At 40.6% G+C, this 15786-nt stretch overlaps 1 protein-coding gene and 1 pseudogene across 1 annotated transcript; both read right to left on the bottom strand.

Annotated features, from left to right (window-relative positions):
- Positions 1-17: 17 nt before the first annotated feature.
- Positions 18-15764, bottom strand: LOC131784332 (parafibromin-like). The gene is made up of 21 exons (XM_059101137.2): positions 15616-15764; positions 15395-15488; positions 15035-15073; positions 14190-14220; positions 13929-14003; positions 13383-13438; positions 13101-13124; positions 12510-12571; positions 12197-12308; positions 11967-12071; positions 11701-11799; positions 11280-11352; positions 11050-11114; positions 10534-10609; positions 9746-9778; positions 9235-9322; positions 8594-8767; positions 7864-7952; positions 7257-7333; positions 7115-7179; positions 18-845 (listed from the first exon to the last, which is right to left on the bottom strand). The coding sequence occupies exons 1-21, from the start codon at positions 15744-15746 to the stop codon at positions 809-811; spliced, it is 1605 nt and encodes a 534-aa protein (XP_058957120.1). The 5' UTR covers positions 15747-15764; the 3' UTR covers positions 18-808.
- Positions 1225-6904, bottom strand: LOC131786956 (uncharacterized; annotated as a pseudogene).
- Positions 15765-15786: the final 22 nt, after the last annotated feature.

Raw genomic sequence — 15786 nt, forward strand, 5'->3', positions numbered from 1 at the left:
GGGTGATCTCTCAGTCAAACGGTGGAAAAAGTGTTTATTTACCTGATTACAGACAAAGAGAATATTTACAATGTATCGATAGTACTGTTCATCCTAACTCATCCTCGGGCCCACACACTCTCTCTCTCCCCCCCTCCCCCCACTGAAACGAGGTAAGGTTCACTCAGCATGAACCCAATAAAAGTACAAAAGAAAATTCTCGCTGTGACTGCAATTCGCTCTTGATATTCGTATAAACCCTCGCTGCAACACTTAATAAATTAACTGACCATACCCAGGCGACTTGTTTACCACGTCATCAAATTGCAAAAACAAACCACCGTCAATGAATACGAGTCAAATAACCCGGCCATTATAGGGAAACTTACAGGGATCAAGTTCTTCTCTTAGAAACATGTTCTCCCTCAAACATCTAAAGTAATGTACGTTGAACTCTTTCTAAAACATATTGTTTAGGGTTCCCATTTGCCATACTGTAAATTATTGTATGTTACATTGTTCCGAAGAGAAATTTTAAGGCGATAATTATTCCTCGACAGTTACATTAAGCTGGGGGTTAATTACTGATATACGAAATGCAACCGCACAATCATAAGATTCAAAAACCGAGTCCACTAGGTATTTGAAATCTGGGCAAAACTGCGGTAGACTGTTCCAATGACTGTTCAATTCACAGAACTACTGTTTTGATACAAAACTTTGGCTGCATGATTGATTGCATGATTGATAAAGCAGTCTGCCATACACAGGATATCTACAGCTCCTCGCTGCCATGAAATTCCACCGTCAGTGAATTTGTTTTGAATGTTTAGAAGCGTAAATGTGGTTTGTTCTTTGTCATAAACCTGCCGAGAAAAAATGTAATTTAAGTTAACGATGGAAATCTAAGTAAATGTCAACCAGAGTTGTTCGAGCACTGAATTCATAGAAAAAAGCCTCGTGGTTTGATAAAAAAAATCCGTTTTGGGGGTAGCTCTCGGTATCTATCAGTTCCTCTATCAATAAAATGTAAAAATAATAAGTATGAATCGACGTAGGAACGCATCGAGTATAAGCAAAATCTGCTGCAATTAACCCTTTACACCCTAACATCAGTATGCCTATTCTCCATACTGTTTGTCGGAAATGAGACTAAAGAATCTGCTATGTTCCGAAACTTCACGTTTTATTTTATAAAATCAACTTAACCTCCCTCTCTCTCGTCTCACCGATCTCTGTCTCACGCTCTGGTCTCTCTCATTTTAAATATATAATATGATCCTATTGTTCAATCATCTGTCACTTATCGCAAAAAATCAACCGGAAATCAATTAACGCTGAATAATCTCTCACACACTCCCCTGTTTTTCTCAACGGAGAAAAACACTAGAATGGCGCGCTCGATAAAATTTGAAATTCAATGAACGAAACAGAAAGTTAGTCCAGTATATCAGTTCAGTGTTCCTAAATATCTCTAATCGGCATCAATGTTCGCATCTTGAATGCGATAACGAGCGGCTACCGCTGCATCCCTCCTGGGCCTGAATGTCGGGGCTAAGGGGTTGAGCTGCAGAGGAGCCTGTACATTCTCCCGATCGCAGGACAGCTCCAGTGGGTAAAGGTGTTGTACCGCCCGTTCAAGTGTTCCTTTCCCCGCTCGAAGTTTGGCAGCTCGAACGATTCCGTCTCGTCCCGGAATCAGACCTTCCACGATTCCAATTTTCCATTTATTGCGATTTCGTTCCTCGTCCTTGATGATGACTACCTCTCCTTTGGCCAAGGGCGTGGTTTGACCCTTGTGTTTCATCCGGTGTCGTTCTCTCAACCCTCGTAAATATTCGGTAGTCCACCTGGTCCACAAAGCCTGCTTGCACCTTCGCAAATATTTAGCTCTTCTACGCAGATCAAATTCTCTTAGATGGTGTGGTTCCAGTTCTGGTAGCTGGTTTGATCGAAGAAATAGCAGTGAGTTAGGGGTAAGCACGGGTAACTGTATGTCGTCTTCGACGTAACATAAAGGGCGATTATTCAAAGCAATCTCCACATCCAGTACCACTTCACACAGCTCTGTCCAGGTCAACATTCCGCATCCGATAGTCTTGTTTAAAGCTGTTTTTACCAGTGCGATGAGGCGCTCGAACTGTCCTCCCCACCAAGCGGCGCGGCTGAGGTTGAATTGCCACTTGATGTTCTCATGTGCTAAGTAATCTTGTGTCTTCTCGTCACGCATAACTTGTTTGAGCCACTTCTCGGCGCCAACAAAGGTTTTGCCATTGTCGGAATATATCTTCTTCGGACGCCCACGGCGCGCGATGAGCCGTTTTAGACTTCTTAGGAATTCACTGGTTTCCAGGCTTGGTAGTACTTCCAGGAATAATCCTCGGGTAAGACTGCACGCGTACAATGCGAGATAGGCCTTTCCTTCTGTTTTGGCTCTGATACGGTACTTGACGGGCCCTGCAAAATCGACTCCGATAACCTCAAATGGGGTGCTCCCCTCTGTGCGGTCAGTGGGTAGGAGTCCGGGAGGCGGCGTTGCCAGTGCCATGGCCTGAAAACGCTTGCAGCCTGAACACGCTCTGAGAACTTGTTTTACGAGTGTCCTTAAACGCGGTACCCAGTATAGCTCTCGTACTTTGGTCATGGTAAGGGCCACTCCTCCGTGCAGTGTGTCGACATGTGATCGGTGAACTAACTTGCGAGTGAAGGGCGAGGAGTCTGGCAGAAAGATGGGGTAATGGCCTTGAATTCTTCCCCTACACTCTAATATTCCCTCTTGGTTTCCTTGCACATTCAACTGTAAACGGTCTTCTTCAAATTTCTGGCTCGACTTTGCTTGTTGTTGAGATCGCTTGATCCAGAACGTTGTCTGTTTCTGTATTTCTTCAGTGGTAAGGGGACCAACGATTCTCTGTTTACGGACGGTTCTTATGTTGTGGAGGAATCTCCAGATCCAAGCACCCACTCGCAACACACGCCACAGCTCGTACTTCTCCAGCAACGCATCGAAGGCGTCGTTGTTCTCTGTTTTCTCTACTGCTAGAGCAAACAACTCGCGAGTTTGTTTCACTTCTTCCGCTTTTGATTCTTGAGTAGATGTCGTTACAAGGTCTGGCGGCCAGTCCTGCGGTTTTGCTAACCAGCTTGGTCCCTGCCACCAAAGAGCTGTCAATCTACTAACATCTCCTCCCCGACTCCCCACGTCCGCAGGATTCTCCTCTGTTGGTACATGCCTCCAGTTTATTTCTTTTTCCTGGATCTTCCTCACTCGATTTCCCACGAACTGTTTGTATTCGCCATTACCACGGATCCAATGCAGTGCGACTGTGCTATCCAGCCAACCATAGACACTTCTTACGGGAAAACCCTTCAGGACTTCTTTCACATTGTGTACTAGGTTCGCAGCCATATGTCCAGCCACTAGTTCTAATCGGGGAATCGTGAGTCCTTTCTTCGCGAGCCGCGACTTCGCCGTCACGAGGCCTCGATTCGTGCCTGATGGTTGCTCCACCACTGCATAAACCGCGGCTGCAACTCCTTTCCCGCTTGCGTCCCCGAATGTGTGTAAGTCGATTGATAATATCTTCCCTAAATGCTTGACGACATTTCTTGGCGCGTTCACGTGCTCTGGAAGTCCTTGCTCCCATTTCTTCCATTTGGCTTGTAAGTCACTTGGTAGGGGCCTATCCCACGCGATCTTCGTGTCGCAGGCGTCTCTGTAGAGCATTTTTCCGGAGAGGGTCACGGGTGAAGCCAGACCGAGTGGATCGTAGATTTTTGCGACTTTTCCAAGAATACCTCTTTTTGTCGGCTCAGCGGTTGAAATCGGGAAGCTGACTTGAATTTCGTCCTTTTCTTTGTCCCAGGGGACTCCTAGCAGTTTTGATTCGCCCTTTCTGGTTCCCAGTTGTTATTTGGCGTAACTCTGACTTTCTTCATCTACAGTCGCAGTTTCAACTTCTAGTTCCCGATCGTTGGAATGCCACTTGTGCAGCTTGAAAGTCGCCTCACCAAAGATGGTCGTGGCTGTCATCTTGATTTCTAACGCTCGTTCTGTTGTCTCCCCACCACTGATTAAATCATCCACGTACATACTGCGCTCTATCTCCTCTACTAATTCCGGGTTCACCATTTTGTATCGCTGTAGATGTTCTTTGATAACTGCGGCCAAGAGGAATGGAGACGGTGCCAAACCAAAGAGTACTCGAGTGAATCGCAAGGTTTCTACTTGTTTGCTTGCCAGATCCTTTATCCAATGAAAGCGTAAGGCATCTCGGTCTTCTCTTCGGACGCGAATTTGCAAAAATGCTTGTTTTAAGTCGCCAGCTATTGCCACGGGATAGAACCTATTTCGTACCAGCACGTTCCAAAGCTGGTTTTGTAGTGGAGGGCCGATTTCGAGGCACTCGTTGAGTGAGGGGACACTTGCATTAGCTCTTGCAGAAGCATCATAAACAATGCGTATCTTTGTAGATTCTGCATTCTCGCGCACGACCGCTTTATGAGGAATGTAGAACTCTTTTCCGTCCTTGACCACCTCGTCAGCGTGTTCTACGATCCCTTGGCTCAGTTGAGTCTGGATAATGTCGTTGTACCTCTCCAGCTCGCCTTGTATCTCTAACTTCCGCACGAGATTTTTGAGACGTTTTAAACTTCCAGTGTGATTGTTCGGTAGGGGGGGTGATTTCCTTTCCAGGGCAAGTTCGTCTCGTACCAGCCTTCTGAACTCCTAGTTAGTTGCTCTTTGAATTCTTCGTAAACGGTTTCCTGGTCTCCACTTGGATTGTCCTTCAACCCCAAGACGTCTAACTTGCACAATTCTTCGTAATCAATTGCGGAGGTTTGCGTTAACAACATGTTGCTGAGATCCAACTCTGTTCCAGGTGACAAGATCGTCCAGCCGAACTTCGTGTATTCTGCTACTGGTTCTCCCGAGCGCCCAACTCTTGGTCTTGCCCCTGTTTTGATCTTAGCGTACTCGTTTGTTCCAAGGATCAGATGAACAGGCAACATCGCTTTCTCGTCGTTATCATTTGTGGTTACGCCCTTCAAATGAGAAAACTGAGCCACGATTTCTGCGCATTTTGGGTTTTCCAATGTCAACAACTCTTTGCGGTCGACTTTGTTTACTTCGGCTTCCAAGGTGAATTTACCATCAACGCTTCGAATTTGTAGGCCATAGATGTCTATCGCTTTGTTTGAAGTACCAAACATCATTTCAATGCGCTTGAATTGTTGACGGATAGGGCGCAAATGTAAACAGTTCAGAAGCGTTGATGAAGCGTAGGAACTTCCGGCTCCTGTATCCAACAATGCTCGGCATTTAACACCGTTCACGTCCACTGTTACCATAGGATACACCACTCCTTTCCTTTCTGCGCTCGTTGTGGTCATCAGCTGGTCTCGCGATGTATGTTTGTCACAGATCGACGTATGATGTCTTCGACTGCAGATCTGGCAGCCAGAACGGCATTTGCACTCAGAAGCACGGTGTCGACTTCCTGTGCAGTTAAAACAAAGCTGTTTCAGTCCTAATTGTTTCCTGCGGTCTCCAACTGTCACAAACTTGTCGCAATTCACAGCTCTGTGGTCAGTTGCGTCACAGTAGACGCACCCTCTTTGTGTTGGCGTAGTTTCGTTTGCGTGAAATGTTTTCTCGCGATCGCGGAATTTAGCACCTTGCTTCCCCGCATTATCCGCGCCGTTCCCAATGGGGTTGATTTCCTTCCAACTTTTCAAAGCTTTTATCAACTGTGGGAAGTCCCAGTCCTGCCAGTCCATTTGTCCTCTCACTAGGTCTGCTTTTACACCCTTTAGTTTGTCGAGCACACTCCTTACATTTCCAGTGACGTCTTTCAATTTGCCCAGTGTCTCCAAAGATTGCACATTGTACACGAGCTTCTTGTAAAATTCGTGGATAGGCGCAGGTTGTGTTCCTGTAATGACAGGCAAATTCGCGATGTTCTGGACGTACGCATTCACGATCTCGCTCGTTTTCCCATATTCGCCGATGAGGATATTCTTTGCCCTTTCGTAGCCCTCTGTTGTGAAAGGCAGTCCGTCTATCTCCGCTCGAACCTTTGGATCTACCAGCTCTTTTAGGTATGCAAACTTGGTCACAGACGCAAGGCTTGCTTTATCAATTTCAGCTTGAAATTTGTTCCAGAACGGCAGCCATGCTTCATACGTCCCATTAAACTTTGTGATCTGTAGTTTCGGTAGCTTTGTTGTCCTTTGTTCAGTCTGATTAACCTTCTCAACAGGTTGCTGTTTTGCCTTGGTCTCTTCCAGTTGGCGTTCGAATTCTAGCTTCATCTCCATTTGCTCTCTTTCGAATTTAAGCTCCTCTTCACGAGCACGGGCTTTCCTTTCCTCTTCGTCCTTGTGCTTTCGATGTTCGATCTCTCCATTCGTCTCCACGAGCCATTTTTCTAGTCGCGAAACTTCTTCGTCAGCTTCGGCGATCGGTTCTTCAATGCTACTGCTCCAACTTCCAACGTCTTCTGCACTTTTCCCGGCCTTGAACATGGTCTGTTCAACCTTTAGTTTAAGCGCGTCTACTTCTTTTACTAATGCTTGTAGGTTGTCGCGATGTCGCGCGACCGCTCCTAGGTTTCCCTTTTCCACAATGCCACGTGTTTTTCCATTAGTGTACAGCAACATCTGCAATTTAGCCTCTGCTTCTTTGGTTAGTTCCTCCATGCTTCGCGCGTCCCGTCGGAGGTGCCACTGTGTCGGAAATGAGACTAAAGAATCTGCTATGTTCCGAAACTTCACGTTTTATTTTATAAAATCAACTTAACCTCCCTCTCTCTCGTCTCACCGATCTCTGTCTCACGCTCTGGTCTCTCTCATTTTAAATATATAATATGATCCTATTGTTCAATCATCTGTCACTTATCGCAAAAAATCAACCGGAAATCAATTAACGCTGAATAATCTCTCACATGTTCTCTATACATTTGTAGGGTGCTGACAAGGAGAATTTGTTTAACAATCAAGAGCTTCTTCGGTTGGTGATCATTTCCTTTATTCTCGTGACCTTGATGTGTGATTCAGGGGTGATATGGTAAGGAGAAATTAGATGCTGGTCAAATTTAGGGCTCAAACGGTTAAAAGCAATCAGTGTACTTACTTATCAAGAATTTCCCAGAATCTAATGATGGAAGCTTTGTCTAGATGTCTTTTATTTCGGCTGATCTGAAAGCAAATTAAAAACTATTTTCAATCTTTTTCTCCTATTTTGGAATTGAAAGAGAAAAGAAAACAATACTTACAGTGAGGATATGTACGTCCCACTTCTGCACGTTGGGATCTGTTTTCATCTCGTCGTACTTGAGGTAGAAACCTTTAGCTGTAAGACAAGAAGCATCCCTCTTCAATAAAGTGAATAGTTCGAAATTGGAAGGAACAGTCGATCGTGGCTCGCATTTACTTTACATACTAATTTACTTTATATTTTTGCGCTTTCGATGCGTTGTTTTTCTTAAAATCAAATTTCTTCAGTCGCTGGTATCAATTACGGTATATCATTTGTAAATATTAGTTGTAACAGAGAACTGATTTAAGTCCTAATGCCACTTTTTAGAAAAACGTTCCACTGATGGCGTAGGTTACCGAGTTGTACCGCATTTGATTTTTTTCCTTCTTAAAATCCTCGAATGAACGATGCATTTTACTGATTAGGTGTGGCCTTTAATTCGAAGACGGCAAACAAAAACTGAGATTGTGGCGCCAAAAAAACCGCCAGCTACGAAAGCTTAGATGAAAGTTCAGGAATGTATAAGTATAGATGTGATGTAAAGAAACCCGAAAGCTCAATTACAATAAGGACTGAGAATAAACTGGAAAGGCTTCTAGTTGCAATCCAACATTTCCACATACTTTTGATGAAGATATCAACAGGGGAGCTGTATGGCCAACCTTTGAACTGCCAGGCTGGACCTTGGACAAACACCGCTACAACACGATTCCTGGCAGATGAAAAACCAGATTTTACAGCAAAGGTCAAAGAGGCATTTGGAAAATTTTAGGTAACAAGTTCAAAAAAAGAAAACGCGAGTGACCATGTCGTGCTTAATTATGGTCTTTTATTTGATTGGTTGCGGGGAATAGCGTGAGTTTTCTAGGCTGATCAGAAGGCGTGACAAGTAAAATCAAAACAGTCCCAAATTTCCGTACGGCATGAAAATTTTGCGAGTTACAATTTCTACCTGCCTCGATAAAAAAAAAAAGAAAAAGAAAACAGAAAAATTTACTTCAATCAGTCCAGCAACAAAACTCAAGGTAGGTAGGAGCAGGCTCTTTGTTTGATTTTGTTTGATTTTGTTATTTCGTTGAATTGTGGTCCAGTAGAGCAATAAGGCTTTTATGATATTGAAAACATTCCAGTGAAATGTCTCTAATTAGTGGAGTATGCTATTACTGAACGAGTAATAAAATGCCTTCGTCGTTAATGCTTTGCTGCGTAAACCTATCGAGAAAATTAGTACCTTACTGATATTTCACCTCAAAACTTCCCCTAAATTTTCAAACCTCAAGGGGTACGTTTAACACTCCATCGAAAATTTTTTTGAAGGGGGGGGGGGGGGAGACGGGAGGAGGGTTGACTCACCAGTCGTTGGGTTGAAGACGAGCTGGGTTGTCTATCACTCTGTAAGGTACAGTCACTGTGGTTGATGCTCCTCCTGTACCAGCCTGGGCCTGCTGAATGTCTTTCCTTCGTTGAATGAGTACTTCGTTTTCACGCCTTGCGCCCTGAGCTTTTTTCTCATCAGAACTGGTGAACCTTTAAACGGTACAGAACAAATGCTTTAAAGGCCAAGACACACTAACGACATTCCGCTGTGAGAGATCTTCACGAAAAGCTGCCTCGTGTGTGTTACTTCCTAAATGAAGCGCTTTTCGACAGAGTGTTGTAAATCCGAAACCAAAGTTATCACTACGACTAATCAGAAAGGAAAATACCTTTTAGGAGCCGATAAAACCTCAAAAAAACAACGAAACAACCAAAGGAGGATGCGGGCGTCTAAGTCATGACTGGTTTTTGTTTTGGCGCGAGTTTTCTGGACCAATTAGAGACAAAGTAAAGCAAAACCAATCCAACCTCGGATTCCTTTGACACTTAATTGAAAATTGCTTCAAGACCCATATGGAATAGTTTTCCAATTATCAGTTATGAACAGCTCTTCGAAAGGTTTGGAACCATGTTTGGCAAAACGAAATCATTGCATCATTGCACTAAAGGATTCTTACTTGAAGTCCTGCAGCAAATCCTGAGCATTGTAGAGTGTAATGAGTGACGTAGTACCAGCAGGAATAATAATGATAGGAGTGCGTGATTCTGGAATTGAAAAAGATGCAGATCAAATATTAAACCCATCACACGACAAAGAAAACCAAACCGTCCGACAAGACTGAATATCAAAGAGAGGCAAGTTAGCGATTATTCTAACATATCCGAGAATTAGCTACGATATGTATAATAATGAAATTACTGCAGATACAGGCATCCAGCTGTTTAGAAGCTGTTTTTTCTCTCATCTGCCTAATCTAATGGACTAATTTTTTTTTTTTTGGGGGGGGGAAGGGAAGGGGAGGATTACCCAAGTTAGAAATGTCCTACTAACCCTATCAACAACATGTGAACCCTGAAGTTTTAAGCTTTACTTGCAAATTCATCTCATGCTGCATCAATAGTTATCATGACAATCCCCTCAAAGGAAAAACAAACAATGAAAAAATATATACATTTTAAAGCTCTTACCTCGTTTTGGAGGATGATTTGGCTTTTGAGGGACTGAAAATACAAATTGTCATAAATTGTTATAAATCATGAGATTAAATAATTTTTTAATATTGTTGTATGATAATTTTCAATCACTAAGATCAAGACTAAAAGAAAATTATTCCTACCTTTGTTTCAATAAACTAGACATTCTAAGCTTTTGATACAAATGTATTTCTAACTTTGTCTGAGTGTCTGCAGCGAGGAGAAAAGCTTAACCATTTCACTTTCAATTTTACTTTCCAAGGTCTCATTACTAATTCTCCTTACTGTCTGACACACAGTTCTTGAGATGCTAGGTTGGAGAATTTAGTATTGGATCAACTTACAATCCCCTTGCTAATACTTCATTCTCATCACTTGTCTGCTTGATATTGTATATATTGTAAGGAGAAATTCTATCTTGGTCACTCATGGGAGTTAAAGGGTTAACCATTTCACTCTCAAGGTCTCAACAGTAATGCTCCTTACTGTCTGTCACTCAATTCTCATGACGTTAGTTCAGAGAATTTGGTTTTGGATCAACTAATAATCCTCTAATTGACATTGTCTTCAATCTCATAACTTCTCTGTTCGCTACTGTATTAATATTGTAAAGAAGAAATCTATCCTCAAGCTCTGGCACAAGAGGAAATTAAGCAGCTGGTTGGGCAAAGTTTGAGTCCAATCCAGACTTTCCAATTGTTTTTCAACTAAACTCTACTGACTTAGTGCTTACTATTTTACACTAAAGCTGTAATGGACAGTCAAAGGTTTCCAGTACTCACTAGGCCTGGGGGTCTTGCTGGGCTGTGTATGAGGAGAGGGACTGGGAAAGACTTTCTTGGGTTTCTGAACTCCTTCCTGCAAGTGATAAAAAAATGGTTAAAAACAACTTTGGATGTGGTCCAATGGTTAGCACACAGGACTCCAGGGTCCAATTGTCCAAAGGGCCAAGAGATTTACCCAGCAGATAGCATTACACACCCCTCAAACAACCAGAACCAGCTTAAGAGCTCTGTGTAAGATCTGGCCTGCTCATAGAGTTGTGTTCATGGGTGAGCCTCTACTCACACAGCAACTCCTTTCACCCAGGAGTATGGATGGCTACAGGTGAACTATCAAATTAAGCAGGGTAATTTAGCATTATTAACTGAGTTGATAGCATAAATTGGCCACTGTACAGAGTTTGAAAGGTGTCATTGTCAGAGCAAATAGCTCCTAATCATTTCATGTTTCAGAAGGTGTAATAAGTCAAGGATTCCACATTCAGCCCCTCCAGGATTCAAACTAGTACACTTTACCTTCACAGATTCTAAACTAAGGCCATGATATGTTCCCATTGTATCAATTTTGAAGCCCTCAGTTTCTGTTGAATTAATAAATCAAAGCTCTTCAACATCTACATGTACAAAAGAGATTTTAATTCAAAAATTAAAGAAGCAAGTTTGTTAGCTTTAGAAACTAAAATGACTATCCATCAATTCAACCATAAATCAATGGTATGCTGTAAATGCTAAGCTCTGCATCATACCTTCTTTTCCCCTAAATCGTTCCTGATCATATCTGTTGTATGGTACTGGAGTTACAGGCTTCTTTCTTGTTTCCTGTTGCAAGAACAAATGAATTATCACTTTTCTTAAGCAACTCATTAACTCCCACAACCTAATTGTTAATTCTTCCCCCTAACTACATGACATTTCCTTATGAATTCAATATGAGAATTTGGTATTAAATCAAGATAACAACTCCTACCTGTTAAGTTTGAGCTTTTTCATTACCTGTTTGCTGGATAATGTATGGGTATTACTAAGAGAAGTTACATGTTAATCACTTCTCAGAGTTAAAGGGTTTAGAACTAAGGGATATCCCACAAGACATTAATAATAACTTCAGCTCATTAGTACAAAAAGCAAAAATCACAACTTTAAACTAGAATTGAAAGAAAATCTTACAGTGTTTGTAAAGGGATCTTGATTTTGAAGCTGTTTGACTTTCCCTTCCTCTTGGGCTTTTACAGATTGGAGTATGGCCAACACATTCTTCAGAAATTGCTGAAAACATATACATACAATTAAAATGATAAATTACTACAGTACGACTGAACAATAACTTTGCTTGGCAAAACGGCTCAACTGTTCAGAAAGTTTAAATAGATATTACCTATGGACTCCTAGTATTGTTTAAAGAGAGCATAACACTTCTTGTATCACATACACACCTTGCCAGAACTCTGCAAAACAGATGTGCGGGTGCGAAGAGGTCGCTCACGACTAACTATGTCTTTTGTTACATCAACTTCAGCATCAACAAAAACCCTGTGTTCCTACAAAAATAAAGAATTTCACAAATTACAGTGTAATGATTGCTCCAAAAAATGATATAATCAGGCTGAACAATTGTGCATCTCTCCATCACTACAAAATAATACATTTTATCAGTTTTTCATACCAAAACACCAGATTCCAAGTCATCATCCACTTTGATGGTAGTCCTTTTCTTTGCCAAACGCTTAGCCTTGATGGCTGCAATCTTCTCAACTGACATAGCATCACTCAAAGATCTACAGATAAACATAAGGGGAAAAAACTGAATCAAATTAAGAAATCAATTATTTATGATACTTGGTACCAACCTGAGGTTGATGAAAGGAAAATCAACCCTTGCAATGGCTTTCAGAGAGTATAACTTTGAAGTGTGCATATTTCCTCCTGGACAGTAGAACATTCCTCAAATTACAAGTGAGTTAAACACAACACTTTACCTGATTTGTTCAGTGGTAACAGTTCCCTCCTTGTGCCCTTCAAGTCGAGCTTCCAACCTTTTCTGAGGTAAAAGGAAAATCATGATATTGTAAACAGCTGAAGAAGCTACAACAAATTTTCATTTACATTTAAATTCCACTATTGCACTTCAGAGTGTATGCTATTCATGGCTATTAGGTTTCTTCCCTGTGAAAATAGATTTAAACACAGACTTTTTGTTGATCCAGAGACATGGAGGAATAACAATAACAAGCCTTTATAACAGCCATCATTTCTCAGCATTTTTCAATCCAGAGACAAGCACAATGAAAATTCAAGGAAAAGACACCTGATCTACTTGCTAGCAGTTGGTCTGCTGTTCGGTATAAAGTATATAGATAATATAAACAGTGAATATATTTTGATACTGCACTAATTATTGTTCTTTTTATCATGGTTTTACTATTTAAATGTTGCTTTTTCTGTCTCTTTTATTGTTCTTCAGCTTAAAGCTAAAACATTATTCAAAAATAGAACTCAGTACAACTAGATGATGAAACAGCGAACAGATGCAATATTAAATAAGGCAGAATATTTTAAAGCTAATATACCTTATCCAGACGTAACTGCTCTGTCTGGAAGAAAAAAATACACAATTAAACAGGAAGTTTGTAGAATGATAGAAAGTGCCAACACCACATAGACAAAAGATGCAATTTGCATGGTTACATACAAGTAAATTGTGCCACATTTAAAAGTTCTCCATTATATTTTCTAAGTAACTCACAAATACTACTTTAAAGGAGGATTAACATACTACATTGTTTGTGTTTTTTTTACAAGGCATAACTTACAAAATATAAACCACATTTTTCATGTTAATTTATACAAACCTCAACCCGAGGTTTCTTGATCTCTCCCCCTACAGAGTCATCTCCTGGCCTTTTTGCTAATAAATAAAAACACATTTTGAAAAGCAATGATGAAAAAAAAAATTGTAACTTTCCAAAGACTGAATTCAATTTGTTCTCTTACTCCTTTACACATTTCCAATGGTACTGACAATGAGAATTTGCTGAACAATCACAAGCTCTTTCAGTTGGAGATCATTTCCTTTACCGTCATGACCTCACTTTTAATTCAAAAGTGATTACTCAAAGCAAGACTAAATGCAAGTCGCACTTAGGGATCAAAGATTTAACAAATTTATTCTAAGAGAAACCAAAAAAATTCCTTCCTACATTATGAATGCATTATGAAGCAGAAAAGAGATGAAAGGGAAGAAAAATATATCAACAAGGGAATATGGATTGATTTAACTTCAAATTCTCAAATCTAAAGTATGTGAAATGTATAGCAAACAGCACAGAGAATTCACGTCTTGATCTTATGAGTGAAAGAGTTAAAAGTGAAATGGGAATAAAGAATACAATATAAACCTTGTGCCTGAGCAATGGCAGAGCGCTGGTTAGGCATTTCCAAAGGGACACTCTTGTCAATGCTGCTTGCAGTATCTAATGAAGATTGAGAAAAACAACAACCACGAATTGGTACAATTACAAAAATAACAACTTCCTTCCCTAGGTAAAACCAAGTCACTTTCTATTGGAAATAAGTTCACAGTGGGTGATTGAGGACTAACACTCAAATCTGATATATTACATGCACGTGATTCCTATACAGTAGTTATGCACACCAACCTGTCTCTCCATTGAGATAGCTGAGTAATCCCTGAAATTCAAAGATGAGTTGTCTGTACATTAGATCACTTACAACAAACACTAGCTACAGCTTTATATACATATTAGTTGACTTAACACAGCCACTGGAATCAATGGTGATCCTTATAATTTAACTGGCATATTTGGTTAGTTTGTGAAGTTGTGTAAGTCTTTTTGTAAGAAGATGTGAGTAAATAGAACGTTTCTAAGCAGTTTCCCCTGCTGCATAAAAATCTTTACCACATGTTTAGTTCTAATGCACAAAAAATGAAGGACCATTCATAAAGGTTAAAGGCTGTTCAACTTTTCTCTGCATTCTCACAATTACCACATGCATAAAATATATGTTAATGCTTTAGAGAAAAAAACATGAAAGTGGAAACATGATAACGTTTACTCAAAGGATGCGTTTCAGCATGAAAATGTGCTTCTCCATAGTCTTTGTTGAGCTCCAGCACTTGTTATAGCAGTTTTTCAAATAGATGCTTTGGTCTGTATCCAACTTGAAAAGCAGTCAAACACTTCTGCTACATTCCACCAATACTGCCTTGTAAAGTTAACTATTGTATGTTTGAAAGAACCACATGACGAAGGAGGATAATGGAACCTAGCATGTGGAGATGTGCATTGTAGAGCTAGGCACAATCACAATCAGCTGTATGGCTGTGAGAAAAAAGACTAGGTGGCTGAGTTACAATTAATGTATGAGGCAGGTGCATATCAAAATTTGCAGCTTCTGCAAATCACATTATGATGCATCATTCCTTTCCTTTTGAATTGGAAAATTACTATACAACTAAAAAGAAATGAGAAAATAAACAAACCTTTCTGTCAGGCAATCTCACCACTGGTATCTTTGTACCCTACCAATATGGAAGGAAAAAAGAAATTATAGGAAAATAAAAAAGTATCAGTGGAAGTAGCTGGTAGGGAAACAATCCCATGGCAGGATGAATCAGTGATTCATTTCTAACACTAAACATTTGCATTGAGAGCAAAGATGACACAAATTAAATAAAGACAACGAATTTAGATGAGTTGCTTCATTAAGTTAAACTAAAACATATTTATCATCTACTATCATCAAATAGAAGCAACTGGCACCGATCCAACCACCCAGATTCAACTGTCGAACAGAAGTTTAATGAGCAAATTTCTAAATAAGCAAGCTGTTCGTTGCTTACCGCTGCACGCTGGACGTAAATTGGATGAGATAAATGCACATTCTTCAACAGAAACAAAAGCGACTCCAAAGTGTAGTATTCCTTCGGCTGGGATCTAAATAATAAAGTCAAAAAAATCTTGAATACATGCAACAACAAGTGCCAAATTAACAAATTTAAGAAAAAGAAAGTTCACGGAACACACGAGAGCTTCTACAATTAACAGGCACTGAATTACTTACTTGAAAATAACATAGTTCGTCTTTGCTGTCCTTGGAAATGAGAATTCGTCAAATATGATCTCACCCGACCTTTCTATGATCTCTTTCTTGTTTATGTTATACTGTCGAAGAAGCGACAAAGGGTCTGCCATGTTCGTCACGTTCGAACAGACTGGGAAGGATGGGGAGGAT

Source organism: Pocillopora verrucosa, chromosome 4 (assembly GCF_036669915.1).
Source record: "Pocillopora verrucosa isolate sample1 chromosome 4, ASM3666991v2, whole genome shotgun sequence".
Taxonomy (NCBI): domain Eukaryota; kingdom Metazoa; phylum Cnidaria; class Anthozoa; order Scleractinia; family Pocilloporidae; genus Pocillopora; species Pocillopora verrucosa.